The sequence below is a fragment of the Macaca nemestrina genome, chromosome 5 (genome assembly GCF_043159975.1).
Source record: "Macaca nemestrina isolate mMacNem1 chromosome 5, mMacNem.hap1, whole genome shotgun sequence".
NCBI lineage: Eukaryota > Metazoa > Chordata > Mammalia > Primates > Cercopithecidae > Macaca > Macaca nemestrina.
In genome coordinates, this window is record NC_092129.1 from 102,049,610 (window position 1) to 102,074,884 (window position 25,275).

Below are 25,275 nucleotides of genomic sequence, written 5' to 3' on the forward strand. Positions count from 1 at the left end.
TTATGAGTAAAGTGAAATAATATTCTTAAACTCATTTTTCATATTTTAAAATTTCATAGCATTTGTGACATCCAAAATAAAAATAAAACACATTATTAAAATTTATAGTAAATTTATAGTAAAGTATAATGATGGACCATAAGTATTTTTATACTGAACTACTTTTTCTCACTAGACTGTCTATTAAGTATGTTGTTTTTAATCTCTGTTTTTTATTGAAGAATTTCCCAGAGCAGTTTTAGTTATATTCAGAGGAACTGTAATTCCTTTGGGATAGTGGTTACTTGTTAAAGGTTGAGTTCTACAGGAAGCAGAGTTTGAGATGAGATTAGTGTTCAGAAAATATACAGAATGCAGTTAAAATTAAAGTCAACATTGGTTAGGATGAAGAAAAAGCCCAGCTACTAGAACTTAACCAAATTAAAAGTATCTTTTTTATGTAACAAAGAGTCCAGAGATAGGTAGTTCATGGCTGGTAAGCTGTGCGGGGAACCAGATCCCTTTTTCTTTCCTGATGCAAAATCCCTAGTATGTGACTTTTGTCTTAACTGTCACAATGGCCACTCCGCCTCTGGACCCTGTCCATGAGACAGGGTGAAAGGTAAAAGGTAGATGCCAGTCAAATCATCAACTTCCTAATCAGGAAAGTTTTTGCATCCATCTTAATGACCTTTGATCTTCTGGCCCTCAGTTGCATGGAGTTCAGGGGGTCGAGTATGTTTAACTATGTACATTGCTGCTCAGGACAGAATTAGATCTTTATTAATAGGAAGGAAGAGAAGGTTGGCAGTTAGCAGTACCAGCCGTGTAGTTGTTTTCCGTGTTTAGTTTTGATTAATTTTCTTTGGCTGTAACTTGTGTTTTTATTTTTAGATTAATTTTTTTTTTCGTGAAAGGACAAAAATTCTTATTGTCTTTTCTTACTAAGAATTAAAAATTCCTAGTATATGCTTATTGTTTAAAATTCAAAATTACAGAAAAGTAAAAGAAGAAAGCAATGATATAGCCAGAAACAACTGTTGTTACGGTGGGTTAGCAGATTCCATGCATCTCACTATGTATATACTTACATAATAGAAGGAAGTGTGAATGAATGGATGGAAAGAGAGAGGCAGATGTGGATAAATGGACAAAATATTTTGTAAGAATGGGATTACACTTTACATGTTCTTTTAAAATAGGATATTAGATCTAGGTTTACTTATATCTATAAGAAGAAAAATAAATTTCATCCCAAGAAATTGTATATCGAAAATACAAGGAAAAGATTATGAAAAATCTTTAAGGAAAGAGATTATGAAAAACACTCAAAGGTTGTCATAACTGTAGTGTTGTTTCTTAACTTTTTCAATTTTAGACATTACCAATCGATTCCTTCCCTTCTGTGAAATATAAAGCATATTGTATCCCCAACTTACATACCTCCTATTCATTTTTATATTTACTTAAGATATGTTTAGTATATTCTCTACTACAACCTTAATTTCCCTCAGCTTTTGAATTTAATTCTTGGTTCTGATTATTAAAGAGACTGAATGCTTTTCTCTTGTCTCTTAGCCATAGTTTCTCTATTCTGGAATTATTTTGATTGGTTTCTTTTTTGACTGAATTTTCTTATGCATTGCTATTCCAAGAAGGTTTCATGGGCTCCAAATTCCTCAGTGTTTTCATGTTTAAATTTCATATTCAAGCAAATTTTTTCATGTGTAAAAGGAGCAAGTACTGCTCACGTGCAATTATTTAAAATAATTATTTGATACTTTAGTCCACTGAAAGAGAAGTCAAAATTAAGAATTCAAGAAGGGAGAATTCTGGCATAAAAGGACTGGCAGACTACAGCTATGAACAAGAACATGTGATAGGTTGAGTATTACGTATCCAAAATGCCTGGGACCAGAAGTGTTTCAAATTTCAGATTTCATTTGATTTTGGAATATTTGCATTATATTTACTAGTTAAGCATCTCCAATCTAAAAATCCAAAATCTTAAACGTTCCTGTAAGCATTTTTCTATGAGCATCATGTTGACTCTCAAAAAATTTCAGATTTTAGAGCAGTTTGGATTTTGGATTTTCTGGTCTGGAACGTTCCACCTGTACTAGCTGCCTTGTCCTGAGGAGAATCGTGCTAGCAGATCACACCCCATTCATTTAATGAGCCTCCAGTGATTTGGAAGTTTTAAAAGCCTCCTCTTACAATGACTCAAAACAGTCTCTTCATGAACACTTTTAGAAATTTCTTCAGAAAACTTACATCAGCCTAATTAAATGTGATCATAATTCTATAAGGAAAACCTTCACATACCTGGAAAAATAATTGAAATGAAATCTTTTGGTGAGGGACTGTTGGTAATTTATTTTTTCTTTTGACCATTCTATATTTTCCAAATATTTAATAATCATGTAGAACATTTGTAATTAAAAAGTAAACTCTACATTTAAAAAGTTAGCATCTTGAATAAATTATTTTAAAAATTTAAATTTTGAAGTTCTTAATTTATCTCTAAAGCAATCAGATAGTGTTTATTAAACTCAGGGCCTGTAGTAGTTGAATATGGATCTTAGGATCCCTTCTAGGTATTGTTCTTAAACATTGTTTATTATTAACTGAATAATATATTAGCCTTAGAATGATTTCTTGTTTAAGAATTTACAGGTTACCTTAAAAGCTGAAAATTGGAACAGAATATATATTAATCACATTTTTTTCTAATTTTATATATATAGAGAGAGAGCGAGTGAGCCAGGTTTTTATAATAGTGTTAATCTTTTAAAATCCTATTTAAATTAACAGTTATAAAATCCTCCTTGCAATTTATATTATTCCATTGATACGATATCATGATATATGTTGTTTATAAAAAATGTGCTCCGAAAGCACACTTAATCTGCACCAAAATGTTTCATAAAGTTATCAGCTGCTCCTTGGTCATTTAGAAATTTTGATTGATTATTGCTATGAACATTTAACAGAAGAATTTATTTAAAAGTAATAAACTCTGAAAGTTATTTCTATCTACATTCTCACATTTATTTAGCTCCATTTGTCAGTTGACATAGTCTTGGGTTAATTGGCCATCTGTGTCAAATTTAGTAGAATGTTGATTACGGAGTGGCAATTTTTCTGAATACAATCAGTTATAGTGAAACAGCTGTGTTATAGTGTAGTCCATCAGCCTATTTTGAGATCCTCATTTTAGTGTTTCCATTGTATTTTTAGTTATTGTACACAATTGATGAGTACACATTTAACTTTACATTTGTGGTGCCTTTATACATTTCTTATAATATTTAGAAATCTTCTCTGGAACAAAACTCATCAAGCCTGCAGCTTTGGATAAACCAGCTCCCAAAACTGAAAGTTGCCTGGTTACTCCTAAGAAGTCTGAAGATCCCACAGAAACTGATTCCTGTATTCAGTTTCAGACTGTAGGTATTAAATTCAAAATTAATAATCATAATGTTTTTATGTTCTAAAATTACGTTAAAGCTAAATTATATTTAACAAAATATAATAAGGACTGAAATGTCTTTTCCTTCGAGTGATACTGTAATCACTCTTACTAAACAGTTAATTTTCTTATATAATAGAACATTGTTAACCATGTCCTTTTTATTCTTTTTTTAATTAACGGCCTGTGTTCAAATCCTATATATAAGTGTGCTGTAATGAAGTAATGCTTTTCTTGAAAGGATTCCTTAGGATACTGTGGTGAGAACAAGGAGGAGGAATTACTTATGTTTAAAAGAGTTCAGGAAGCAGAGGAAAAATGGAGGGGTGCACAAGCCCTAATTGAGCAAATTAAAGCCACATTCTCAGAAAAAGAGAAAGAACTAGAAAATAAGTTGGAAGAACTAAAGAAACAACAGGAAAAAGAACTCTTCAAATTGAATCAAGATAATTATATTCTTCAAGCCAAGGTACTAGACACATTGTTCTGGGTTTTTTAATATTTATTTTTTTAAAAAAACCTATGTTCCCTGCTAAATACATTGTCATCCTTGTTTCCTAGAGATGTTTGACTTGATGTATTTGCTGTATAAAATATAGACATGGTTCGAAGAGTGATTCCGTACATGACAGCCTAAATTTTGAACCCTTGGGGGAGAAAATTAAATTTAAATTGGCTCATTTTGATGGTTTTCTTCTATTAGCTGTCCTTTTTAAAGAGAATCAGTTCATTCTGACCTTCAAAGAAATCAAAGTTTGAGCAAAACTGCCAAAGAAGGTATAGACCCAGAGGATGACATTGTGTAGCATTTGTGAATTATTAACGGCACCATCAGCACAAAAACAGCACTTTGCTGATTTAACTGTAGTTATGTCACATTCCAGTGTGTTCAATATTATAAAACAGTTTTCAATCTAAATAGGAGTTTTCTATTATTCTTTCTCACTTCTCACCTTATCATTTCCTTCCCCAAATAAAACAATTGCTGCAATTTCTCAAAGTTAAGCAGCTTTGAAGAAACAAACAAAAAAACAAGGTGGTTACATTTTGGAGAAGCAGCTGATCCTGTCACTGGAGAAAAATTGAAGCAAATCCAAAAGGAAATACAAGAACAAGAGACACTTCTTCAAGGATATCAACAGGTATGGCCATCCTTTAGCATATGGCAAATTTACTCTTCTTCATCTTTTAGTTATTAAAATAAGGCAGGTCATGCACAGTGGCTTATGCCTGTAATCCCAGCACTTTGGGAGGATGAGGCGGGCAGATCACCTGAGGTCAGGAGTTTACCAGCCTGGCCAACATGGTGAAACCCCATCTCAACTAAAAATTTAAAAAAAATCAGTTAGGCATGGTGGTGCACACCTGTCATCCCAGCTACTTGGGAGGTTAAGGCAGGAGAATCACTTAAACCTAGGAGGCAGAGGTTGCAGCGAGCCGAGATCACGTCACTGTACTCCGGCCTAGGCAACAGAGTGAGACTCCATCTCAAAAAAAAAAAAAAAAAAAGGCATATTGAAATATTTCTGTGCTTATTTAACAGATAATGGGAATTCTGGCAAATAGGAGGTAATAATTTGACTAGTCTATGTATTATGTATTTCCATGAGGAGAATTAAATGCTAAGAGCGTGGGTTCTGGATTGGAAAATACTGGTTTTGAGTCTTAGCTCTACCACCTGCTGTGTGCCTTGGGCATCACTTAATCTTTCTAATTTAGTTTCTTCATCTGTGAAGTGGAGATGATAATATATAGGATCCCCAACTTCCAGTGGTTTGACTTAACAAAGTTTTAACGTTTATGATGGGCTTATCAGGATGTAACCTCATCATAAGTTTTACTATTTTTTGACTTTACAGTGGGTTTATCAGGGTATTAAGTACATTTTCAACTTAGGACATTTTTTACTTACTTTTGGGCTTATTGGGATATAGCCATTTGTGGGGCAAGCAAGTTGAGGAGCATCTGTACACTCTTAGTGTGGCACACAGCAATCAATCAATGAAAGTTACCTGTTAGTATTTTTAATAGCCAGTTTCTTAAAAACTGCCCTATGTTTTCTTAGTTTCCTGTAATGCTCTTCAGTAGACAATATTGGCTGATTTTGCTATTATTTTCAGAAATATGAATCTGGAATTAATTGATAATGTCCTGAGGGTGAAAAATTTTGAATTTAATGTAAGAAGATCTGTGGGTCCTACAGAGGCAGATGTTTGCAATGTGTGATGACATCTTGGTGTTGCTAGCCTAACAGTCAACCAGGACAGGTTTAGCATCTTTCTTCAGCATCTTTGTTCCCTGCCTCTCACTCCCTTTTTTCTTACTGCTCCCCTTTCTTGTCGCTCATTACATTCTTCTCTTTTGACAACTGTAACTTGAACCTTGAGCCTTAGTAACATGCATTATCACCCAGGGACATCATCGAAAGCATTGCCACATCAGTGATTACAATGTTTGCTGTAGCCGAATTGGAATGAATTGGCAGGACACACTGCCCTTGGTTACTGGGAACCATTCAAATTCTTCTGCCAGTTTGATCTTGCCATTAAAAAACAGAGGTTTTTAAGAAAATTTAACAGACCCATAAGTATGCCAACTAACCCATCCAACAGAGACAACACAAAATTTATGTGTCTAAATAGTAGAGGGGGATGTTCATTAATTCTGCATGTATTTAAGCACAGACTGTCTGCCCAGCACTATTCCAGACATGGTATAACAGTCTTCAGTTTGCATTAGATACTCAAAAGCCCTTGGTTTGCATCTGATTTTTAATTTTAAGCAGGTTAATAAGCCAGGGAGGGCATCAAAGTGCAGATTGGTACATTTTCTTCTCCCTCTGATCTCAACTGGTTGAGTCACTCTTCAGCTCTTTAGCTCAAGCCTTTTGGTGAACTGGATCTGTCCTCTGCTCTGCCTTGTCCTGACAACTTTCTGAAACACTGGTCTTTAACTCCCTGTTTATGGTCAATATCAGATACAAGCATGAACACCCATAGATACATCTGATTATCTCACCACTGGCAGCCAGACTTCCAGAATCTTCGTCCAGCAGTGATTCGATTTTTTTTTTTCTCTCTGTCTCTGGGGTCAGAAACAGAAAAGAACATAAAGGGTCTCACTGGGTCTTTCCACCTGGGTCCACATAGTCAGGATGTGGTGATTCCTTCAGCCACTCTCCCACTTAACTCGTGTGAAATGCAGTGCATTCAACTGACCTTAGGCCCTTTAGCTGTGGGAATTTTGGCAAATTAGTTTTTCAATGAGGCGTTTTAAACATTATGGAAAGAACTGTTTTTAGACAGCAAATTTCTTCTGTTATAATATAAAAAGTTTAAAAAAGATTTTACTATGCAAAAACTAAAGCAACTTAAAAGACCGTTTAAAGGATTAATCTATTATGAGCACGTATAGTATGTTATATAAGTACTAATGACTTTTAACTAAAATGCAATATTCTGTTTTTAAAAAGGAAAATGAACGATTATATAATCAAGTAAAAGATCTCCAAGAACAAAACAAGAAAAATGAGGAGCGAATGTTTAAGGAAAACCAGAGTTTATTCAGTGAAGTAGCTTCCTTAAAGTAAGTCCTTTTGAACTTCTTAAAATCAAATATACTTAAACTATTTCTAAGCATTTTCTTATTATGTTAATAATACATTTATTTTTACTTAGATGGTAAATTTTTATTTTTATTTGTATTCTCGTTTTCAGTTTATATGTTTAATACTCAGTGGATTTTTCTTTTGGTGTTAGATGGCTAGCACATACTTGATAGTATTTTCAGCATATTCATATTTGAATTCATATGAATTTATGTTCATAAATGATTCAAACATCAGTTTCAGGAAATTGAATATACAGTATTCCTCTTGATCAGTCATTAAGAATGAGATAACCGTTTCCCGAGGAACCATGTGATTAATAATACTAAAAAAGAAAGGTCATCCAGTATCACTTATGATCTTCTTGGGTCAGGTTCCATAGAAGCAGAGCCTGAGATGGTGCAGGTCCTTGTGGAGATGATATACTGAAGGATAACTCTCAGGAGAAAGGAGCAAGGGAAGCGGAACGGTGAGGTGGGGGAGGGCAAATAGTGGTCTCAGCTGGAGACTGGCTTCATTCTCCTCCCACCAAGAAGCTGTGGAGAATAGATTGTACCAGAGTTGGTCCCTGCTTGAGGCAAGGGGGCAGCCTTAGTCACTGGCTGGAGTGTACCGTGGAAAGGAGTGGGGGCTGCCCTTTATGTCAGGGGGCAGGGGCTGCTGTTTAAAGGAGCACCTGCAAGTTGTTTTCAGCCAGCATTTATCATGGCAGGGTAATGGGGCACCAGCACCTACTTAGGAATCATATTTCAGACTGTAAGGTCTTTTGGACGTTACTGCTTCCAATTTTAACATATTAAGTGAAAAAGCCAAGCCCATGAACATGGACAAGCTAGGATACTCTCTTCTTTTAGAAAATGACCACTATTTGTGTGTCCTTTTATATAAACACCTAATCACTCAGAAAGGACTGTTATCAAAAGTTTCTTTGACCCATGAATATCATGAATGTTTACCAAATTTATTTATATACTTCTCCCCCTTTTTTGGTTATATAAACTAGGGCCTAAGAGGCAGGGCTGCTAATAATAGCTCATACTGATCTTTCACGCAAAATAGAAAAAGGCACACTTGGTAGCAGACAAAATATATATATTTATTGCCACTTTCTCCTGGTAAGTTGCTAAGTGTAACCCCAGGCCATGTGTGATAATCTGCACAGTGGTAATGCATGAATGCATTTACTTAAGCTTTTTTTCCCAGATGTTTCAGTAAAGTTATTTTAAAATATCTTATCTTGTACTACTTGGCTTCTAAAAGAAGATCTATCCCAGGATCCAAAACTGAAGCTCTAAATTAACTTTCAGAATGAAATAAATGGTTTCTTTAGTACATTAGGGTTAGATGATCTTATGTGGAATCCACAACTCCTTCTATAATATCTCTGGAATAACAGGAAAATTGAATTTAAGGTCCACATATTAGGATGTGTTTTGTTTTGTTTGTTAGTTTCCATGTATGAGACTGGTGACTCTCAGAAAAGATTCTAGAACAATATGCCAAGGAGTGAGTGCATTAACAACCCCACAGAAAAATGCAGCACATCTTTGTGGACCATTAATTTTTTTCCTGTGAGAATTGGGAATTAATATTTTTATATTATAAATAAACCAATAATCTTAGGTTTCAGTTCTTTTAGAATAAATATAAGCATTTCCCTTAAAGTATATTTCTCTTTTAGTGTGGTAGTATTTTAATCTTTAGATTAAATGAAAATTTTACCTTCATTTATGCATATAGCTTCAATGTATGTTAGTTTTTAATTTTTAAGAATTGAATATTTTCTACTGAAAGGAGTACCTGGTAAGAAAGAAAAACAACTTTTTATTTTCAAAATAAATCAGAGAACAGATGCACAAAAGTCGTTTTCTGTCTCAAGTAGTTGAAGATTCAGAGCCCACAAGAAACCAGAATTTTACAGATCTGTTAGCAGAACTACGGATGGCACAGGTAAGTTGCATAAGGATTTTGACTATTAGGGATAATAAAGGTTTCTGTAAAAATCCCCATATGTATGAAAAAATCTGTAAATTTCATACCATTTAAAACTTAGGGAGAAATATCTTAAATTAGCGTATAGTATATGCGTGACCTTAGTATAGAGGAAACACTATAATACTGGTTTTAGATGTCATTGTCTTTATGATTCAGCCTCTCATCAGGCATTTGTCACATCTCATCAGGCCTGTTTATCATGGAGCCATTATCAGAGGCATGATTTTATTTAGGACATGTATACCTTATTTCAAACCAATTCCTTATTTGAAAGTGTGCAGCCTAAATAGTGTAATTTGGAGATAATTGTTTACCTTTAAAAGTTAGTAGCTTGCTGCCTGTCTTCCGAAGTAGTCTGTGCACTTCTAGAGAGCAGAGACTGTATCTTACAAGTATTTATATCCCGCATACCTAACATAAAGTTGAAATGCAATGCTGTTCCATAACTTTTTTATGTTTATTAAATTGTACTATTAAAAATATGGCCTAGAGTTTTCTAAAGCAGTATTTATCAATAGGAAGAGTTTGGGAATTTAAGGCAGGGCAGAACTCTATTTTAAGCAGAAGTAATTCATGCACTGCATGATTTTTATCATCCCTGTCCCTAAGAACTATGTGCTTATAGCACCCACCAGTCATTGTAACAATTAAAACCACTCTGCCACATTTCCAAACATGGCCTGTGGAGGACAGTTACTTCTTCGCACCGCTCCCTTTGAGAATCATAGCACTAAACTAAAAAGCCCATTTCAGTGGGCCTCAAAAATAGCAAGCTAAAACAGCAATTAATGTTACCATATTTTATGAAGGCTTAGGGGAACAAAGTAAGGTTTCAAGCATAGCGTTAGCATTAGTTCCAAAGGCTGTTGTTTTTACCTTTTAAAAGTCCTGTTTTGAACATATTTTAATGACAGAAAATTTGAAAACTCCCACTAACAACACCAAAATATACTGGAAAAAAATATAATAAATATCTTGTAAATGATTAACCATGCTCTCAAGAAAGTAAGGGAAATCATTAGAAGCCAAAAGTAAGGAGGGATAAAAAGATGGCAGTAAGTTTAGTAACCAAGAAGCCTGAGCTTTAACAGCAAATTGTAGATGGGATACCCTTAAAGGACCACATCTTTCACTAAAATAGTGGATTAGGAAAAAAGAAACTGAGATGTCAAGGAAGCTTTTCTGTCTTAATTTGGTCTCTGGGTAGGGAGAGGTAAAAAGTCTCCTCTGCACATACTTTAATGGTTGTTCAATATAAATGGTATCTCTTCTGCCCATTTGTGTTTAGTATTTGAATTGACACTACCTTGCAATGCTTAAACTAAAAAAAAACATAAACAGTAGTTCTAAGTCAGTGATAACCTCTAGTAGATTTAGAAGAAACAAATGCAAAACAATTCTTAGAGGTACACACTCTTTAACCCAGTCCACACAATATTCCCACAGATAAAATCCAACTGATGATGTGCTCACAATGCAAAATTACAAAACCTAGAGAAACAGCCCACCATCTGCAGGCATGAGATGCTTTACAGCAAGATCAGAACCCCAATAGAATGATTGAATAGAGGCAATAAAATAAATAGACTTAAAGTGCTTAAATATACAAAATAATTGAGAAAGTATGACAAAAGAACAAAACAGGCCAGGCAAATTCAAACGAACATTAAACAGAGCTGTGGGAATGAAATATGCCAGAAATTAAGAAAGTAGAATTAGGCCGGGCACGGTGGCTCAAGCCTGTAATCCCAGCACTTTGGGAGGCCGAGACGGGTGGATCACGAGGTCAGGAGATCGAGACCATCCTGGCTAACACGGTGAAACCCCGTCTCTACTAAAAAATACAAAAAACTAGCCGGGCGTGGTGGCAGGCGCCTGTAGTCCCAGCTACTCGGGAGGCTGAGGCAGGAGAATGGCATAAACCCGGGAGGCGGAGCTTGCTGTGAGCTGAGATCCGGCCACTGCACTCCAGCCTGGGCGACAGAGCGAGACTCCGTCTCAAAAAAAAAAAAAAAAAGAGAGTAGAATTAAATAGATGATCATAAACAACTAAGAAAAGCATTAAACTGAAAGACCAATTTAAGGGAACTTAGAGTGAAACAGAAAAATAGAGAAATGTAAAATATCAGAAATATTAAGAAATATGAGATGCCCTAATGCACATTTAAATGTTTTAATAGGTAATGGCTGAGGATTCTCTAGAAGTGGTAAAAGGTGAAGTCTCAAATTTAGGAAGCACAATAAGTCCCACTCAACATAAATGAGTAAAAAATCCACATTTAGTCCCATCATGGTAAAGCTACCAAAGTCAGGGGAAGCCTAAAAGAAATCAGGAAAAAAAAAAAAAAAAAGGTGTTAGTTTAGTTTAAAATAATAGTAAAAATTATTTGGGAATTTTTTTGTGCACATACTATAAGATAGAATGTAAACATACCTTTATTTTGATTTATGTTAGTATTCTTAAATAGTTTTAGAGTAAAAATTATTTATACTGGGATAAATCTACAAAATAATCTTGTCAAGTATATTTGTGTATAGTCTACTTTATACCTTAAAAATTAGTGCCAATTAGTATATTCTTAAAATGTCAGTTGGTTATAAAGTATAGGTGGAAATGTAATAAAAGGTAAGTTCCTGAGCCCTTTCCTTTTAGTATTCCAGGATTGGGAAGAGAATGGGGCTGACTACAACTCATTTATTCAGACAGCCTTTATTGAACGCCTGCCATGCACCAGGCATTCATCCAAGCATTGAGAATATAGTAGGTAAATAAGACAGACACAGATCTTGCTCATCAGGAACATATGTTCTAGTGAAGAAGACAGACAGCAGATACACAAATAAATAATTACAGATAGAAGTGCTTTGAAGAAAATGAAAATAGAGAATAATGAGTGATGAGTTAGAGGTAAGGCGGCATTTAATAGTGTGGACAGGAAAGCTCTCTCTGAGAAAGAGATGTTTGAGTTGAGAGCTGAAGAGGAGGAACTGCCAACCAGGCAGATTCAGACTTCAAGCCAGAGGGAGGAGCAAATGCAAAAGCCCTGAGTTTGTTCCTTACCAGGAGCTAGAGGCCTTTGAAGCATAAGTGGATAAAGACAGGAGTGGCAGAGGCCTCTCTCAGTGTCTGCACGGTAAATTATGAGAGAGGAAAAGTACTTGTCAGCCAAAAGCCTCTGGCCCACAGATTTAACATGGGGCATACTCACTTTCTTGAAGGTGGGCATTTTCTCTCCCTGAAATATGCAAGCCTGGAGTGGACATCCATTGATTGAGCATGATTAAACTTCAGATGTTTATAGTTCTTTGAATTGTAAAATACTGTAATTCCATAAAGTAGACATTGATAGAGAACATTTCTAAATTGATTGAACTAATTAAGCAACAGGTTTTTGCAGAAAAAGCATTCAGCAGCTTTTAGATTAATTTTAGTTTCAGGGCTCTCCTGAAAGGACATCTACAGAAGATTAAACAAACGATGCAGTTAAATCTGCGATGCAACTAGGAACTAAGATTATACAATGCTTTACAAATGCTCTTATTTTCTTTCTAAGACTGATTTTTAAATTGTAAGATAGTGTAAACCAGAGTTTGTAAGAACTTGTCATTTTGAAACTTAAATACCGAGTTGACTGCTGTTGAGTCCAGTAGTTTCGTAAGTTCAGTTTAGTCTACATTTATCTAATACATGCCATGCACTTAGTACCATAAAGTAAACAAGTAGTACTAAATCAGCTTGGTCCCCATAGAGCCTTCAGCCTAATAAAGAGAAGAGGTTACATATAAATGAATCAGTGTCATAGGAAACAGTAATAAATGCCATGCTAAAGGTACAACTGAAGTTGTGGGAGGCAGAAGAGGGTACTATCAGGAATAGCTTAGCTTAATTTGAAGTGAGGTTTGAAAGATAAGTGTGATTTTTGTCAAGCAGAGGAATGGGGCACAACACTTTGAACTACTGAGAGTGGTATGGAATGTAGTCCATATTGAGAATTTCATTTTTATTTTTTGATGTCCCAAGCATTTTTTATGCATTTATGATACAAAGTTTGGCAAAATAAAATCCTACGTTTTATATGTCAGTGGTGATGAGTGCTGTGAGAAAAAAATGAAACTGTGTGCCTGGGGGCCAGGATGGGGCTTGCTATTTTAGATAGGGTGGACAGGAAGGCCTTCTGAGGCTTCATGTGAGCAGAAATCCTGATGGAGTGAAGGAGGAAACTACCTGGCTATCTGGGTCCCAAACCACTACAAGCAGAAGAGACACTGCAGACCCTTTGAGGTAGGAGTGTTCAAAAAACAGCAAGGAGGTCTCTGGCTAGAATGGAATGAGCGGGGATGTATAGAAGAGGTGATCAGTCATGGGTAAAGCTGGGTTATATGACACTAAAGGTCATGGTAAGGACTTTGGGTTAACCCTGCAAGGGGCCAGCAGAGAGTTTTCTGGTTTTGTTTGTTTTTATTTTACTTTAAGTTCTGGGATACATGTGCTGAATGTGCAGGTTTGTTACATAGGAATACATGTGCCATGGTGGTTCGCTGCACCTATCAACCTATCTAGGTTTTAAGCCCTACTTGCATTAGGTATTTGTCCTAATTCTCTCCTCCCCTTGCCCCCTATCCCCCAACAGGCACCCTTGTATGATGTTCCCCTCCCTGTGTCCAGGTGTTGTCATTGTTCAACTCCCACTTATGAGTGAGAATATGCGGTGTTTGGTTTTCTCTTCCTGTCTTAGTTTGCTGAGAATTATGGTTTTCAGCTTCATCCATGTCCCTGCAAAGGACATGAACTCATTCTTTTTTATGGCTGCATAGTATTCCATAGTATATATGTGCCACATTTTCTTTATCCAGTCTATCATTATTGGGCATTTGGGTTGGTTCCAAGTCTTTGCTATTGTAAATAGTGCTGCAGTTAACATATGTGTACATGTCTTTATAGTAGAATGATTTATAATCCTTTGGGTATATACCTAGTAATGGAATTGCTGAGTCAAATGGTATTTCTAGTTCTAGATCCTTGAGGAATCGCCACACTGTCTTCTACAATGGTCAAACTAATTTACACTCCCACTAACAGTGTAAAAGCATTCCTGTTTCTCCACATCCTTGCCAGCATCTGTTGTTTCCTGACTTTTTAATGATCATCATTCTAATGGCTTGGGATGGTATATCATTGTGGTTTTGATTTGCATTTCTCTAATGACCAGTGATGATGAGCTTTTTTTCATGTTTGTTGGCCGCATTAATGTCTTTTGAGAAGAGTCTGTCTATATCCTTCACCCACCCTTTGATGTTTTTTGGGTTTTTTTTTTTTTCTTGTAAATTAGTTTAAGTTCCTTGTAGATTCTGGATATTAGTCCTTTGTCAGATGGATACATTGCAAAAATTTTCTCCCATTCTGTAGGTTGCCTATTCCCTCTGATGATAGTTTCTTTTGCTAAGCAAAAGCTCTTTAGGTTAATTAGATCCCATTTGTCATAGTGGCGGGCACCACCATGCCTGGCTAATTTTGTATTTTTAGTAGAGACGTGGTCTCACCATGTTGGCCAGACTGGTCTCGAACTCCTGACCTCAAGTGATCCGCCCACTTTGGCCTCCCAAAGTGCTGGGATTACAGGTGTTGAACCACCGCGCCTGGCCAACAGAGAGTTTTTGATGGAGAATGACATTAACTGACTGTTCAACAATTCGTGTGGTTGCTGTGAGAATAGACTGTAGGGGCCAGAGGTAGAAGAGGCATACTAATTAAGAGCTTATTACAGTAATCCAAGCAAGAGAATTAGTGGGTCATCAATATGGTTAGTATATGGAAGAAGTTAGAACAGTAGATTGAAAGGTCTTTAATGCTGTGTTGAGATGATTAGAACTGATTTTAATAGGCTATTGCACGCCATTAAAAATTCTGGGGTAGGGCAGGTGGTAACAACATCAGAGCTAAAATTTAGAGAAAATATTTTGCAACAATGTTCATGATGGATTGTGTGAAAGACTATACCACAATTTATTGTGGTTGTAAAATACTTGCTTTTATATTTCTTTGAATATCAAGAAAGAAAAAGACAGTTTATTGGAAGACATCAAAAGACTGAAACAAGACAAACAAGCTCTTGAAGTAGACTTGGAAAAAATGAAGAAAGAGAGGGACCAAGCCAAAGATCAGATTGCTTATGTCACAGGTAAAACACTGAGCTGAAACTGTGTACCTTTATAATCATAACTGTTCTAATGTTGATTGAATGGTATAATCAAAATGCTACTCCTTAAAGTATATTGTAATTTTAGAAACATTTTTTAAAATTCATTATTAAAAGATGTGTGAATTTGATTGGGTTTAGTAGGCATAATTGCAAGACAAGAGAAAATCAAGAATTGTTTTGGATTCATGGCATGTATGTTTGGTTGTTCACAAATCTGTCATCCTAGCTAGACTGTGACCTTCCTGAGGGCAAGGCCTGTCTTCTTTTCCCTGGGTCTGGAACTTTGTAGGCTGTTAAGTATTTGCCAAGTGAATAAATAATAGCCCACTGGGTTTTATAAAGAACACATAGATGAATGTGGCATGGTGGCTACTATGTTACGAAAACCAAGGGGAGTAAGATAAGAATACGCATAATATAAGAAAAAGTTACAAACAAACATGATAGGAATTGGGATGCCAAATGAGGGTTCTGGGGCAGAGTGGCGTTTGAGCTGGGCCTTGACAGGTAGTAAAATTTGAAAGTGAAGGGATGGAAAGAGGCTGCACAAGTATATTCCATAACTTAGAGTGGCAGAACACAGGGATAGAAACTTAGATCAGAGGAGCCCTTGTTTGCAAAAGATAGGATCTTTCCTCTGCAGTATTACGAACTTCAGTGTTAGATATGTGCAGAGAAATCCATTCTGACCTGTTTGTAAGAAAATGACATTTGCTTCCCTTATCTGTAAAATATAGAGTAATAACAGTAATGGTATTATCCATTGTAAAAGTTTATTGTAGTAAATAACATAATAAATGGTAATAAGCACTCCTGAATGTTTGTCCTGTTACTTTTTAGTATAATTATAGACATTCTTCATTTTTAGTATTTCTTAAATCCAACATTTATTTTCCCATGGAAACAACTTTACTTTTATAATTTTAAAAAGGTCAGTGGAAAATAATTTATCAAAAATTTTCACTTTGCTGTAAGGTTGACGATTTGGATTATAAACAGTCTCTTATTTCTTTTGGTTAATAGATTAAGCTAGATACTATGTTGTATACATTTGTTGTTTTATGCATCTTATTTTTTCATAATGCTGTCATTAGATGGGCATTGGTTTTTATTTAAAATCTTTTAATTTAGTTTATTTCCATATTTTGGAGAACAACAAGCAGGTTATTGAGTTATTTTATCTTATAGGTGAAAAATTATATGAAATAAAAATTTTAGAAGAAACACATAAACAAGAAATCAGTCGTCTGCAAAAAAGATTACAGTGGTATGCTGAAAATCAGGAACTTCTGGATAAAGATGCACTTCGTCTTAGAGAAGCAAATGAGGAAATTGAGAAACTCAGACTTGAGGTAATGGATCATTTCAGAATGTATTTCTTCTCTAGATGCATCCTGTTATCTGTAATATCAGTTCTATGTAACCTTTTGTCATTGCATCATTACTCTGAACTATTAATTAAGATCGCTGGTTTGCTTTTAGATATATAGTCTATTTTAAATTAGACTGAGAATAAATATAAGCTCCTTATCACAACCTGTCAGGCCTCCATGGGGTCCAAACCCTGCCTGCCTCTTCAGTGTCATCGGATACCACACTCCCCTGAGTCACTCTTCTCCAGCCACATCAGAGGTCCTCTGATTCTTGAACATGCTGGACTCATTCCACTTGTTTTCTTGGCCTGGAATACTTTGGCCTGAGTTCTTTCTGTGTCTCACTCCTCCTCCTTATTCCTGTTGGCTCAAATATCTACTTTCTAGAAAAGATGTTTCCTGACTCCCTTTCCTAATGTAGCTGCCAATCTCTCAACTTCTGGTTCTTTGTTCCTATCCCTTCACTCTGTTTTATTTTCTTCTTAGCCTTTACCACTCTGAAGGTTTTTCATTTTCCCTTTGATTTACTTTATTTATTAGCTTATCAACTCTCTCCCTCTACTAGAGCATAAGCATCTTGGGAGCAGGGACCTAGTTTCTCTCGTTTGCCATCCATATCTCCTGCCAGATCTAGGAAGTGCCTGGAACTTGGGAGGAGCTCAAGGAATTTGAGGCATTAATTCCCCAAATTTTGCTGAGGAATTGATAAATGAATGAGTACCTAATATTATGTGCTTCCCCCCACCCCCGGAACTTTTCTGTTACATTTAAATATGCTTCTTAGCATGTTATTTATTTATTGACAGATTGAGAAACTGAAAGCTGAATCTGGGAATCCATCTATTCAGCAGAAGATACGCTTAAAAGATAAAGCAGCAGATGCCAAAAAAATTCAGGATCTGGAGCGACAAGTATGTGTTCAGGGTAAATTTTCATGAGCATATTTTATGTATAGTGCATTTTGGTTTTCTCTTTTGTTTCAGGAGTTCCCACGAGATGGAGTCGACCTGGAAATTTTTGTTTTAAAGTATTTACATTAGTAAAAGTAATAACATCATTTTATGTACCTACAGCTTGATAATTACAGAATTTTTAGACTAATGTGCCTCATTTGTAAGATGGTAGACCTGCTCATAAAAGGTAATTTGGTACCGTAGCTCTGTTAGACATCTAGGAAGAAGGAAGTAGAATTTTGAAACTCTGGATATAGAGTTAGGATTTCTCTTCCTGACCATTGACAGCTGAGAGAGGAGTATAGGAGGGAGATCCCTGAGTTGGGAACATGCTGGTAATGCTTGGGAAATGTTACAAAACAGCCTATAAACAAAATATTCAGCTTCCCAAAGAGCTGGCCATTATCTTGAGCCCTTTCTTACTGTTCAGACTTAGAAATACTCATTTTGTGGTCAGCGTGGAAGACCTTTAGTCATAAAGTGAAGCTTATTAAAATAAAGATTTTTTTATTTAAGTATTTGTTTTAGGAGGTAGGATTATTTTTTCCTTCTGTTTTTAAAACACTGTAATATAGCATTTATATTCATAACTAAATATTTTAAAACAAAATATGAATTGCCAGCCTTGTTCATAAGGGAGCAATATTCTGTAGTCAAGTCATGGTACTTAAACATATAGGTATTATTCCATCATAAATCCAAAACTGTGAGGTCATTACTGGGCTGAATATTATCCCAGTTTTATGAGAAGAAGGAAAACTAAGCAAAGAATTAACTTTATTACTTTTACAAGACCTATTTTTATATTAAAAGGTATGACTGAGTAGATTGGATCAGGGTCAAGAAAGGATCAGCCAAACGTGGTATGAAGAACTAGAAATATCTGGCCAGGCGCAGTGGCTCATGCCTATAATCCCAACACTTTGGAAGCCGAGGCGGGAGAATCGCTTGAAGCCAGGAGTTCAAGACCAGGCTGGCCAACATGGTGAAACGCCTTCTCTACTAAAAAATAGAAAAATTAGCCAGGCATAGTTTTAGCTGGGCATGGTGACACACACCTGTAATCCTAGCTACTTGGGAGGTTGAGGCAAGATAATTGCTTGAACCTGGGAGAAATAAGTTACAATAAGCCAAGATTGTACCATTGTACCTCAGCCTGGGTGATGGAGCGAGACTCCATCTCAAAAAAGAAAAAAAAGTAAATAAATAATTAATTTTAAAAAAAGAACTAGAAATATTCTGAAGTGAGTATAGTCTGGCATTGCTTGGATTTTCTTTAGTGCTAAAGATTTAGATTAGCCAATCTAAGAAGCCATCCAGAAGTGGGAGAGAAAAAACACCAAAGGAGCTACTTCTTTATTAGATGACTTATTTTAAGAGAAATTATGTAGAATTGATCCATATTGGTCAGACATACACTGCTTTATAAAAGTAACCTCCCTTTTTTATTAACGCTTTTATTAAACATTAGTTCATCATCTTACATTTTTCTAAAATAATTTTCTATGTAGTTGGATTGCTGCATGTACATTTCAGATCATGTTTATTTAGTTTCCATGAGCATTTCTATCCTGATATTTTAAACCTTAATACATATTTTTTAATCAAGGTATATCACAATATAGTCAGAATAATTATGGAGCAATATTCTTTTTTATTATTATTATTATACCTTAAGTTCTAGGGTACATGTGCACAACGTGCAGGTTTGTTACATATGTATACATGTGCCATGTTGGTGTGCTGCACCCATTACCTCATCATTTACATTAGGTATATCTCCTAATGCTATCCCTCCCCCCACCCCCTCCGCACAGTAGGCCCCAGCATGTGATGCTCCCCTTCCTGTGTCCAGGTGTTCTCATTGTTCAGTTCCCACCTATGAGTGAGAACATGCGGTGTTTGGTTTTCTGTTCTTGTGATAGTTTGCTGAGAATGATGGTTTCCAGCTGCATCCATGTCCCTACAAAGGACACGAACTCATCCTTTTTTATGGCTGCATAGTATTCTATGGTGTATATGTGCCACATTTTCTTAATCCACTCTGTCACTGATGAACATTTGGGTTGATTCCAAGTCTTTGCTATTGTGAATAGTGCTGCAGTAAACATACATGTGCATGTGTCTTTATAGCAGCATGATTTATAATCCTTTGGGTATATCCCCAGTAATGGGATGGCTGGGTCAAATGGTATTTCTAGTTCTAGATCCTTGAGGAATCGCCACACTGTTTTCCACAATGGTTGAATTAGTTGACAGTCCCACCAACAGTGTAAAAGTGATCCTATTTCTCTACATCCTCTCCAGCACGTATTGTTTCCTGATTTTTTAATGATTGCCATTCTAACTGGTGTGAGATGGTATCTCATTGTGGTTTTGATTTGCATTTCTCTGATGGCGAGTGATGATGAGCATTTTTTCATGTGTCTGTTGGCTTTTGAGAAATGTCTGTTCATATCCTTTGCCCACTTTTTGATGGGGTTATTTGTTTTTTTTCTTGTAAATTTGTTTGAGATCTTTGTAAGTTCTGGATATTAGCCGTTTGTCAGATGAGAAATTGTCTCCCATTCTGTAGGTTGCCTATTCACTCTGACGGTAGTTTCTTTTGCTGTGCAGAAACTCTTTAATTTAATTAGATTTGTCAATTTTGGTTTTTGTTGCCATTGCTATTCGTGTTTTAGACATGAAGTCCTTGCCCATGCCTATGTCCTGAATGTTATTACCTAGGTTTTCTTCTAGAGTTTTTATGGTTTTAGGTCTAACATTTAAGTCTCTAATCCATCTTGAATTAATTTTTGTATAAGGAATAAGGAAAGGATCCAGTTTCAGCTTTCTACTTATGGCTAGCCAATTTTCCCAGCACCATTTATTAAATAGGGAATCCTTTCCCCCTTTCTTGTTTTTGCCAGGTTTGTCCAAGATCAGATGGTTGTAGATGTGTGGTATTATTTCTGAGGACTCTGTTCTGTTCCATTGGTCTATATCTCTGTTTTGGCACCAGTACCATGCTGTTTTGGTTACTGTAGCCTTGTAGTATAGTTTGAAGTCAGGTAGCGTGATGCCTCCAGCTTTGTTCTTTTGGCTTAGGATTGTCTTGGCAATGCGGGGTCTTTTTTAGTTCCATATGAACTTTAAAGCAGTTTTTTCCAATTCTGTGAAGAAAGTCATTGGTAGCTTAATGGGGATGGCATTGAATCTATAAATTACCTTGGGCAGTATGGCCATTTTCATGATATTGATTCTTCCTATCCATGAGCATGGAGTGTTCTTCCATTTGTTTGGGTCCTCTTTTATTTCACTGAGCAGTGGTTTGTAGTTCTTCTTGAAGAGGTCCTTTACATCCCTTGTAAGTTGGATTCCTAGGTATTTTATTCTCTTTGAAGCTATTGTGAATGGGAATTCATTCATGGTTTGGCTCTCTGTTTGTCTGTTACTGGTGTATAAGATTGCTTGCGATTTTTGCACATTGATTTTCTATCCTGGGACTTTGCTGAAGTTGCTTATCAGCTTAAGGAGATTTTGGACTGAGACGATGGAGTTTTCTAAATATACAATCATGTCATCTGCAAACAGAGACAATTTGACTTCTTCTTTTCCTAACTGAATACCCTTTATTTCTTCCTCTTGCCTGATTACCCTACCCAGAACTTCTAACACTATGTTGAATAGGAGTGGTGAGAGAGGGCATCCCTGTCTTGTGGCAGTTTTCAAAGGGAATGCTTCCAGTTTTGGCCCATTCAGTATGATATTGGCTGTGGGTTTGTCATAAATAGCTCTTATTATTTTGAGATACGTTCCATCAATACTGAATTTATTGAGAGTTTTTAGCATGAAGGGCTGTTGAATTTTGTCAAAGGCCTTTTCTGCATGTATGGAGATAATCATATGGTTTTTGTCTTTGGTTCTGTTTATATGCTGGATTACGTTTATTGATTTGCGTATGTTGAACCAGCCTTGCATCCCAGGGATGAAGCCCACTTGATCATGGTGGATAAGCTTTTTGATGTGCTGCTGGATTCTGTTTGCCAGCATTTTATTGAGCATTTTTGCATTGATGTTCGTCAGGGATATTGGTCTAAAATTCTCTTTTTTTGTTGTGTCTCTGCCAGGCTTTGGTATCAGGATGATGTTGGCCTCATAAAATGAGTTAGGGAGGATTCCCTGTTTTTCTGTTGATTGGAATAGTTTCAGAAGGAATGGTACCAGCTTCTCCTTGTACCTCCGGTAGAATGCGGCTGTGAATCCGTCTGGTCCTGCACTTTTTTTGGTTGGTAGGCTATTAATTATTGCCTCATTTTCAGAGCCTGCTATTGGTCTATTCAGGGATTCAGCTTCTTCCTGGCTTAGTCTTGGGAGAGTGTAAGTGTTCAGGAAATTATCCATTTCTTCTAGGTTTTCTAGTTTATTTGCGTAGAGGTGTTTATAGTATTCTCTGATGGTAGTTTGTATTTCTGTGGGGTCAGTGGTGATATCCCCTTTATCATTTTTTATTGCATCTGTTTGATTCTTCTCTCTTTTCTTCTTTATTAGTCTTGCTAGCAGTCTATCAATTTTGTTGATCTTTTCAAAAAACCAGCTCCTGGATTCATTGATTTTTTTGGAGGGTTTTTTATGTCTCTATCTCCTTCAGTTCTGCTCTGATCTTAGTTACTTGCTTTCTGCTAGCTTTTGAATGTGTTTGCCCTTGCTTCTCTAGTTCTTTTAATTGTGATGTTAGGGTATCAATTTTAGATCTTTGCTGCTTTCTCTTGCGGGCATTTAGTGCTGTAAATTTCCCTCTGTGCGATGCTTTAAATGTGTCCCAGAGATTCTGGTATGTTGTATCTTTGTTCTCATTGGTTTCAAAGAACATCTTTATTTCTGCCTTCATTTCGTTATGTACCCAGTAGTCATTCAGGAGCAGGTTGTTCAGTTTCCTTGTAGTTGAGTGGTTTTGATTGAGTTTCTTAGTCCTGAGTTCTAGTTTGATTGCACTGTGGTCTGAGAGACAGTTTGTTATAATTTCTGTTCTTGTACATTTGCTGAGGAGTGCTTTACTTCCAATTATGTGGTCAATTTTGGAATAAGTGTGATGTGGTGCTGAGAAGAATGTATATTCTGTTGATTTGGGGTGGAGAGTTCTATAGATGTCTATTAGGTCTGCTTGCTGCAGAGATGAGTTCAATTCCTGGATATCCTTGTTAACTTTCTGTCTCGTTGATCTGTCTAATGTTGACAGTGGAGTGTTGAAGTCTCCCATTATTATTGTATGGGAGTCTAAGTCTCTTTGTAAGTCTCTAAGGACTTGCTTTATGAATCTGGGTGTTCCTGTATTGGGTGCATATATATTTAGGATAGTTAGCTGTTCCTGTTGAATTGATTCCTTTACCATTATGTAATGGCCTTCTTTGTCCCTTTTGTTCTTTGATGGTTTAAAGTCTGTTTTATCAGAGACTAGTATTGCAACCCCTGCTTTTTTTTGTTCTCCATTTGCTTGGTAGATCTTCCTCCATCCCTTTATTTTGAGCCTATGTATGTCTCTGCGTGTGAGATGGGTCTCCTGAATACAGCAGACTGATGGGTCTTGACTCTTTATCCAGTTTGCCAGTCTGTGTCTTTTAATTGGAGCATTTAGTCCATTTACATTTAAGGTTAATATTGTTATGTGTGAACTTGATCCTGTCATTATGATACTAGCTGGTTATTCTGCTCATTAGTTGATGCAGTGTCTTCCTTGGATCGATGGTCTTTACATTTTGGCATGTTTTTGCAATGGCTGGTACCGGTTGTTCCTTTCCATGTTTAGTGCTTCCTTCAGGATCTCTTGTAGGGCCGGCCTGGTGGTGACAAAATCTCTAAGCATTTGCTTGTCTGTAAAGGATTTTATTTCTCCTTCACTTATGAAACTTAGTTTGGCTAGATATGAAATTCTGGGTTGAAAATTCTTTTCTTTAAGAATGTTGACTATTGGCCCCCAGTCTCTTCTGGCTTGTAGAGTTTCTGCCAAGAGATCTGCTGTTAGTCTGATGGGCTTCCATTTGAGGGTAACCCGACCTTTCTCTCTGGCTGCCCTTAACATTTTTTCCTTCATTTCAACTTTGGTGAATCTCACAATTATGTGTCTTGGAGTTGCTCTTCTTGAGGAGTATCTTTGTGGCGTTCTCTGTATTTCCTGAATTTGAATGTCGGCCTGCCTTACTAGGTTGGGGAAGTTCTCCTGGATGATATCCTGAAGAGTGTTTTCCAACTTGGTTCCGTTTTCCCCGTCACTTTCAGGCACACCAATCAGACGTAGATGTGGTCTTTTCACATAATCCCCTATTTCTTGGAGGCTTTGTTCATTTCTTTTTACTCTTTTTTCCCTATACTTCTCTTCTCACGTCATTTCATTCATTTTATCTTCAATCACTGATACTCTTTCTTCCAGTTGATGGAGTCAGTTACTGAAGCTTGTGCATTTGTCACATAGTTCTCGTGTCATAGTTTTCATCTCTATGAGTTCTTTTACGGTCTTCTCTGCATTGATTATTCTAGTTATCCATTCATCCATTCTTTTTTCAAGGTTTTTAGTTTCTTTGTGCTGGGTACGTAGGTCCTCCTTTAGCTCTTAGAATTTTTATTGACTGAAGCCTTCTTCTCTAAACTCGTCAAAGTCATTCTCATCGAGCTTTGTTCCATTGCTGGCAATGAGCTGCGTTCCTTTGGAGAGGGAGATGTGCTCTGATTTTTTGAATTTCCAGCTTTTCTGCACTGCTTTTTCCCCATCTTTGTGGTTTTATCTGCCTTTTGTCTTTGATGATGGTGACATACTGATGGGGTTGTGGGTGTCCTTTCTGTTTGTTAGTTTTCCTTCTAACAGTCAGGACCCTCAACTGCAGTCTTTTGGAGTTTGCTTGAGGTCCACTCTAGACCCTGTTTGCCTGGGTATCAGCAGTGGAGGCTGCAGAAGATAGAATATTGCTGAACAGCGAGTGTTGCTGTCTGATTCTTGCTCTGGAAGCTTTGTCTCAGAGGTATAGCCAGCCGTGTGATGTGTGGTGTCGGTCTGCACCTAGTGGGGGATGTCTCCCAGTTAGGCTACTTGGGTCAGGGACGCACTTGAGCAGGCAGTCTGTCCATTCTCAGATGTCAACCTCCGTGCTGGGAGAACCACTGCTCTCTTCCCAGCTGTCAGACAGGGACATTTACATCTGCAGAGGTTTCTGCTGCTTTTTGTTTAGCTATGCCCTGTCCCCAGAGGTGGAGTCTACAGAGGCAGGCAGGCCTCCTTGAGCTGCGGTGGGCTTCACCAAATTTGAGCTTCCCTATGGCTTTGTTTACCTACTTAAGCCTCAGCAATGGCAGGCACCCCTCCCCCAGCCTCGCTGCCGCCTTGCAGTTAGATCTCAGACTACTGTGCTAGCGTTGAGGGAGGCTCCGTGGGCGTGGGACCCTCTGGGCCAGGTGTAGGATATAATCTGGTGTGCCATTTGCAAAGACCCTTGGTAAAGCGCCGTATTAGGGTGGGAGTTACCCGATTTTCCAGGTGTCGTGTGTCTCAGTTTCCTTTGGCTAGGAAAAGGAATTCGCTTACCCCTTGCACTTCCCAGGTGAGACGATGCCTCGCCCTACTTCAGCTCTTGCTGGTCGGGCTGCACTCTCTGACCAGCACTGACTGTCCGACATGCCCCAGTGAGATGAACCCGGTGCCTCAGTTGAAAATGCAGAATTCACCCAT

The 25,275-nt window shown here is 36.9% G+C and overlaps 1 protein-coding gene across 11 annotated transcripts in view; it reads left to right on the forward strand.

Moving 5' to 3' along the window:
- Positions 1–25,275, forward strand: part of LOC105495985 (centrosomal protein 162) — a 109,687-nt gene that overhangs the window by 43,093 nt on the left and 41,319 nt on the right. For all 11 annotated transcript variants that reach the window (XM_071096763.1, XM_024797361.2, XM_011766021.3 and 8 more), the window contains 8 exons: positions 3,295–3,428; positions 3,693–3,920; positions 4,453–4,593; positions 6,924–7,036; positions 8,903–9,008; positions 15,106–15,232; positions 16,442–16,605; positions 17,433–17,537. In XM_071096763.1, the coding sequence (XP_070952864.1) occupies positions 3,295–3,428; positions 3,693–3,920; positions 4,453–4,593; positions 6,924–7,036; positions 8,903–9,008; positions 15,106–15,232; positions 16,442–16,605; positions 17,433–17,537 (1,118 nt within the window). The remainder of the gene's footprint in view (positions 1–3,294; positions 3,429–3,692; positions 3,921–4,452; positions 4,594–6,923; positions 7,037–8,902; positions 9,009–15,105; positions 15,233–16,441; positions 16,606–17,432; positions 17,538–25,275) is intronic.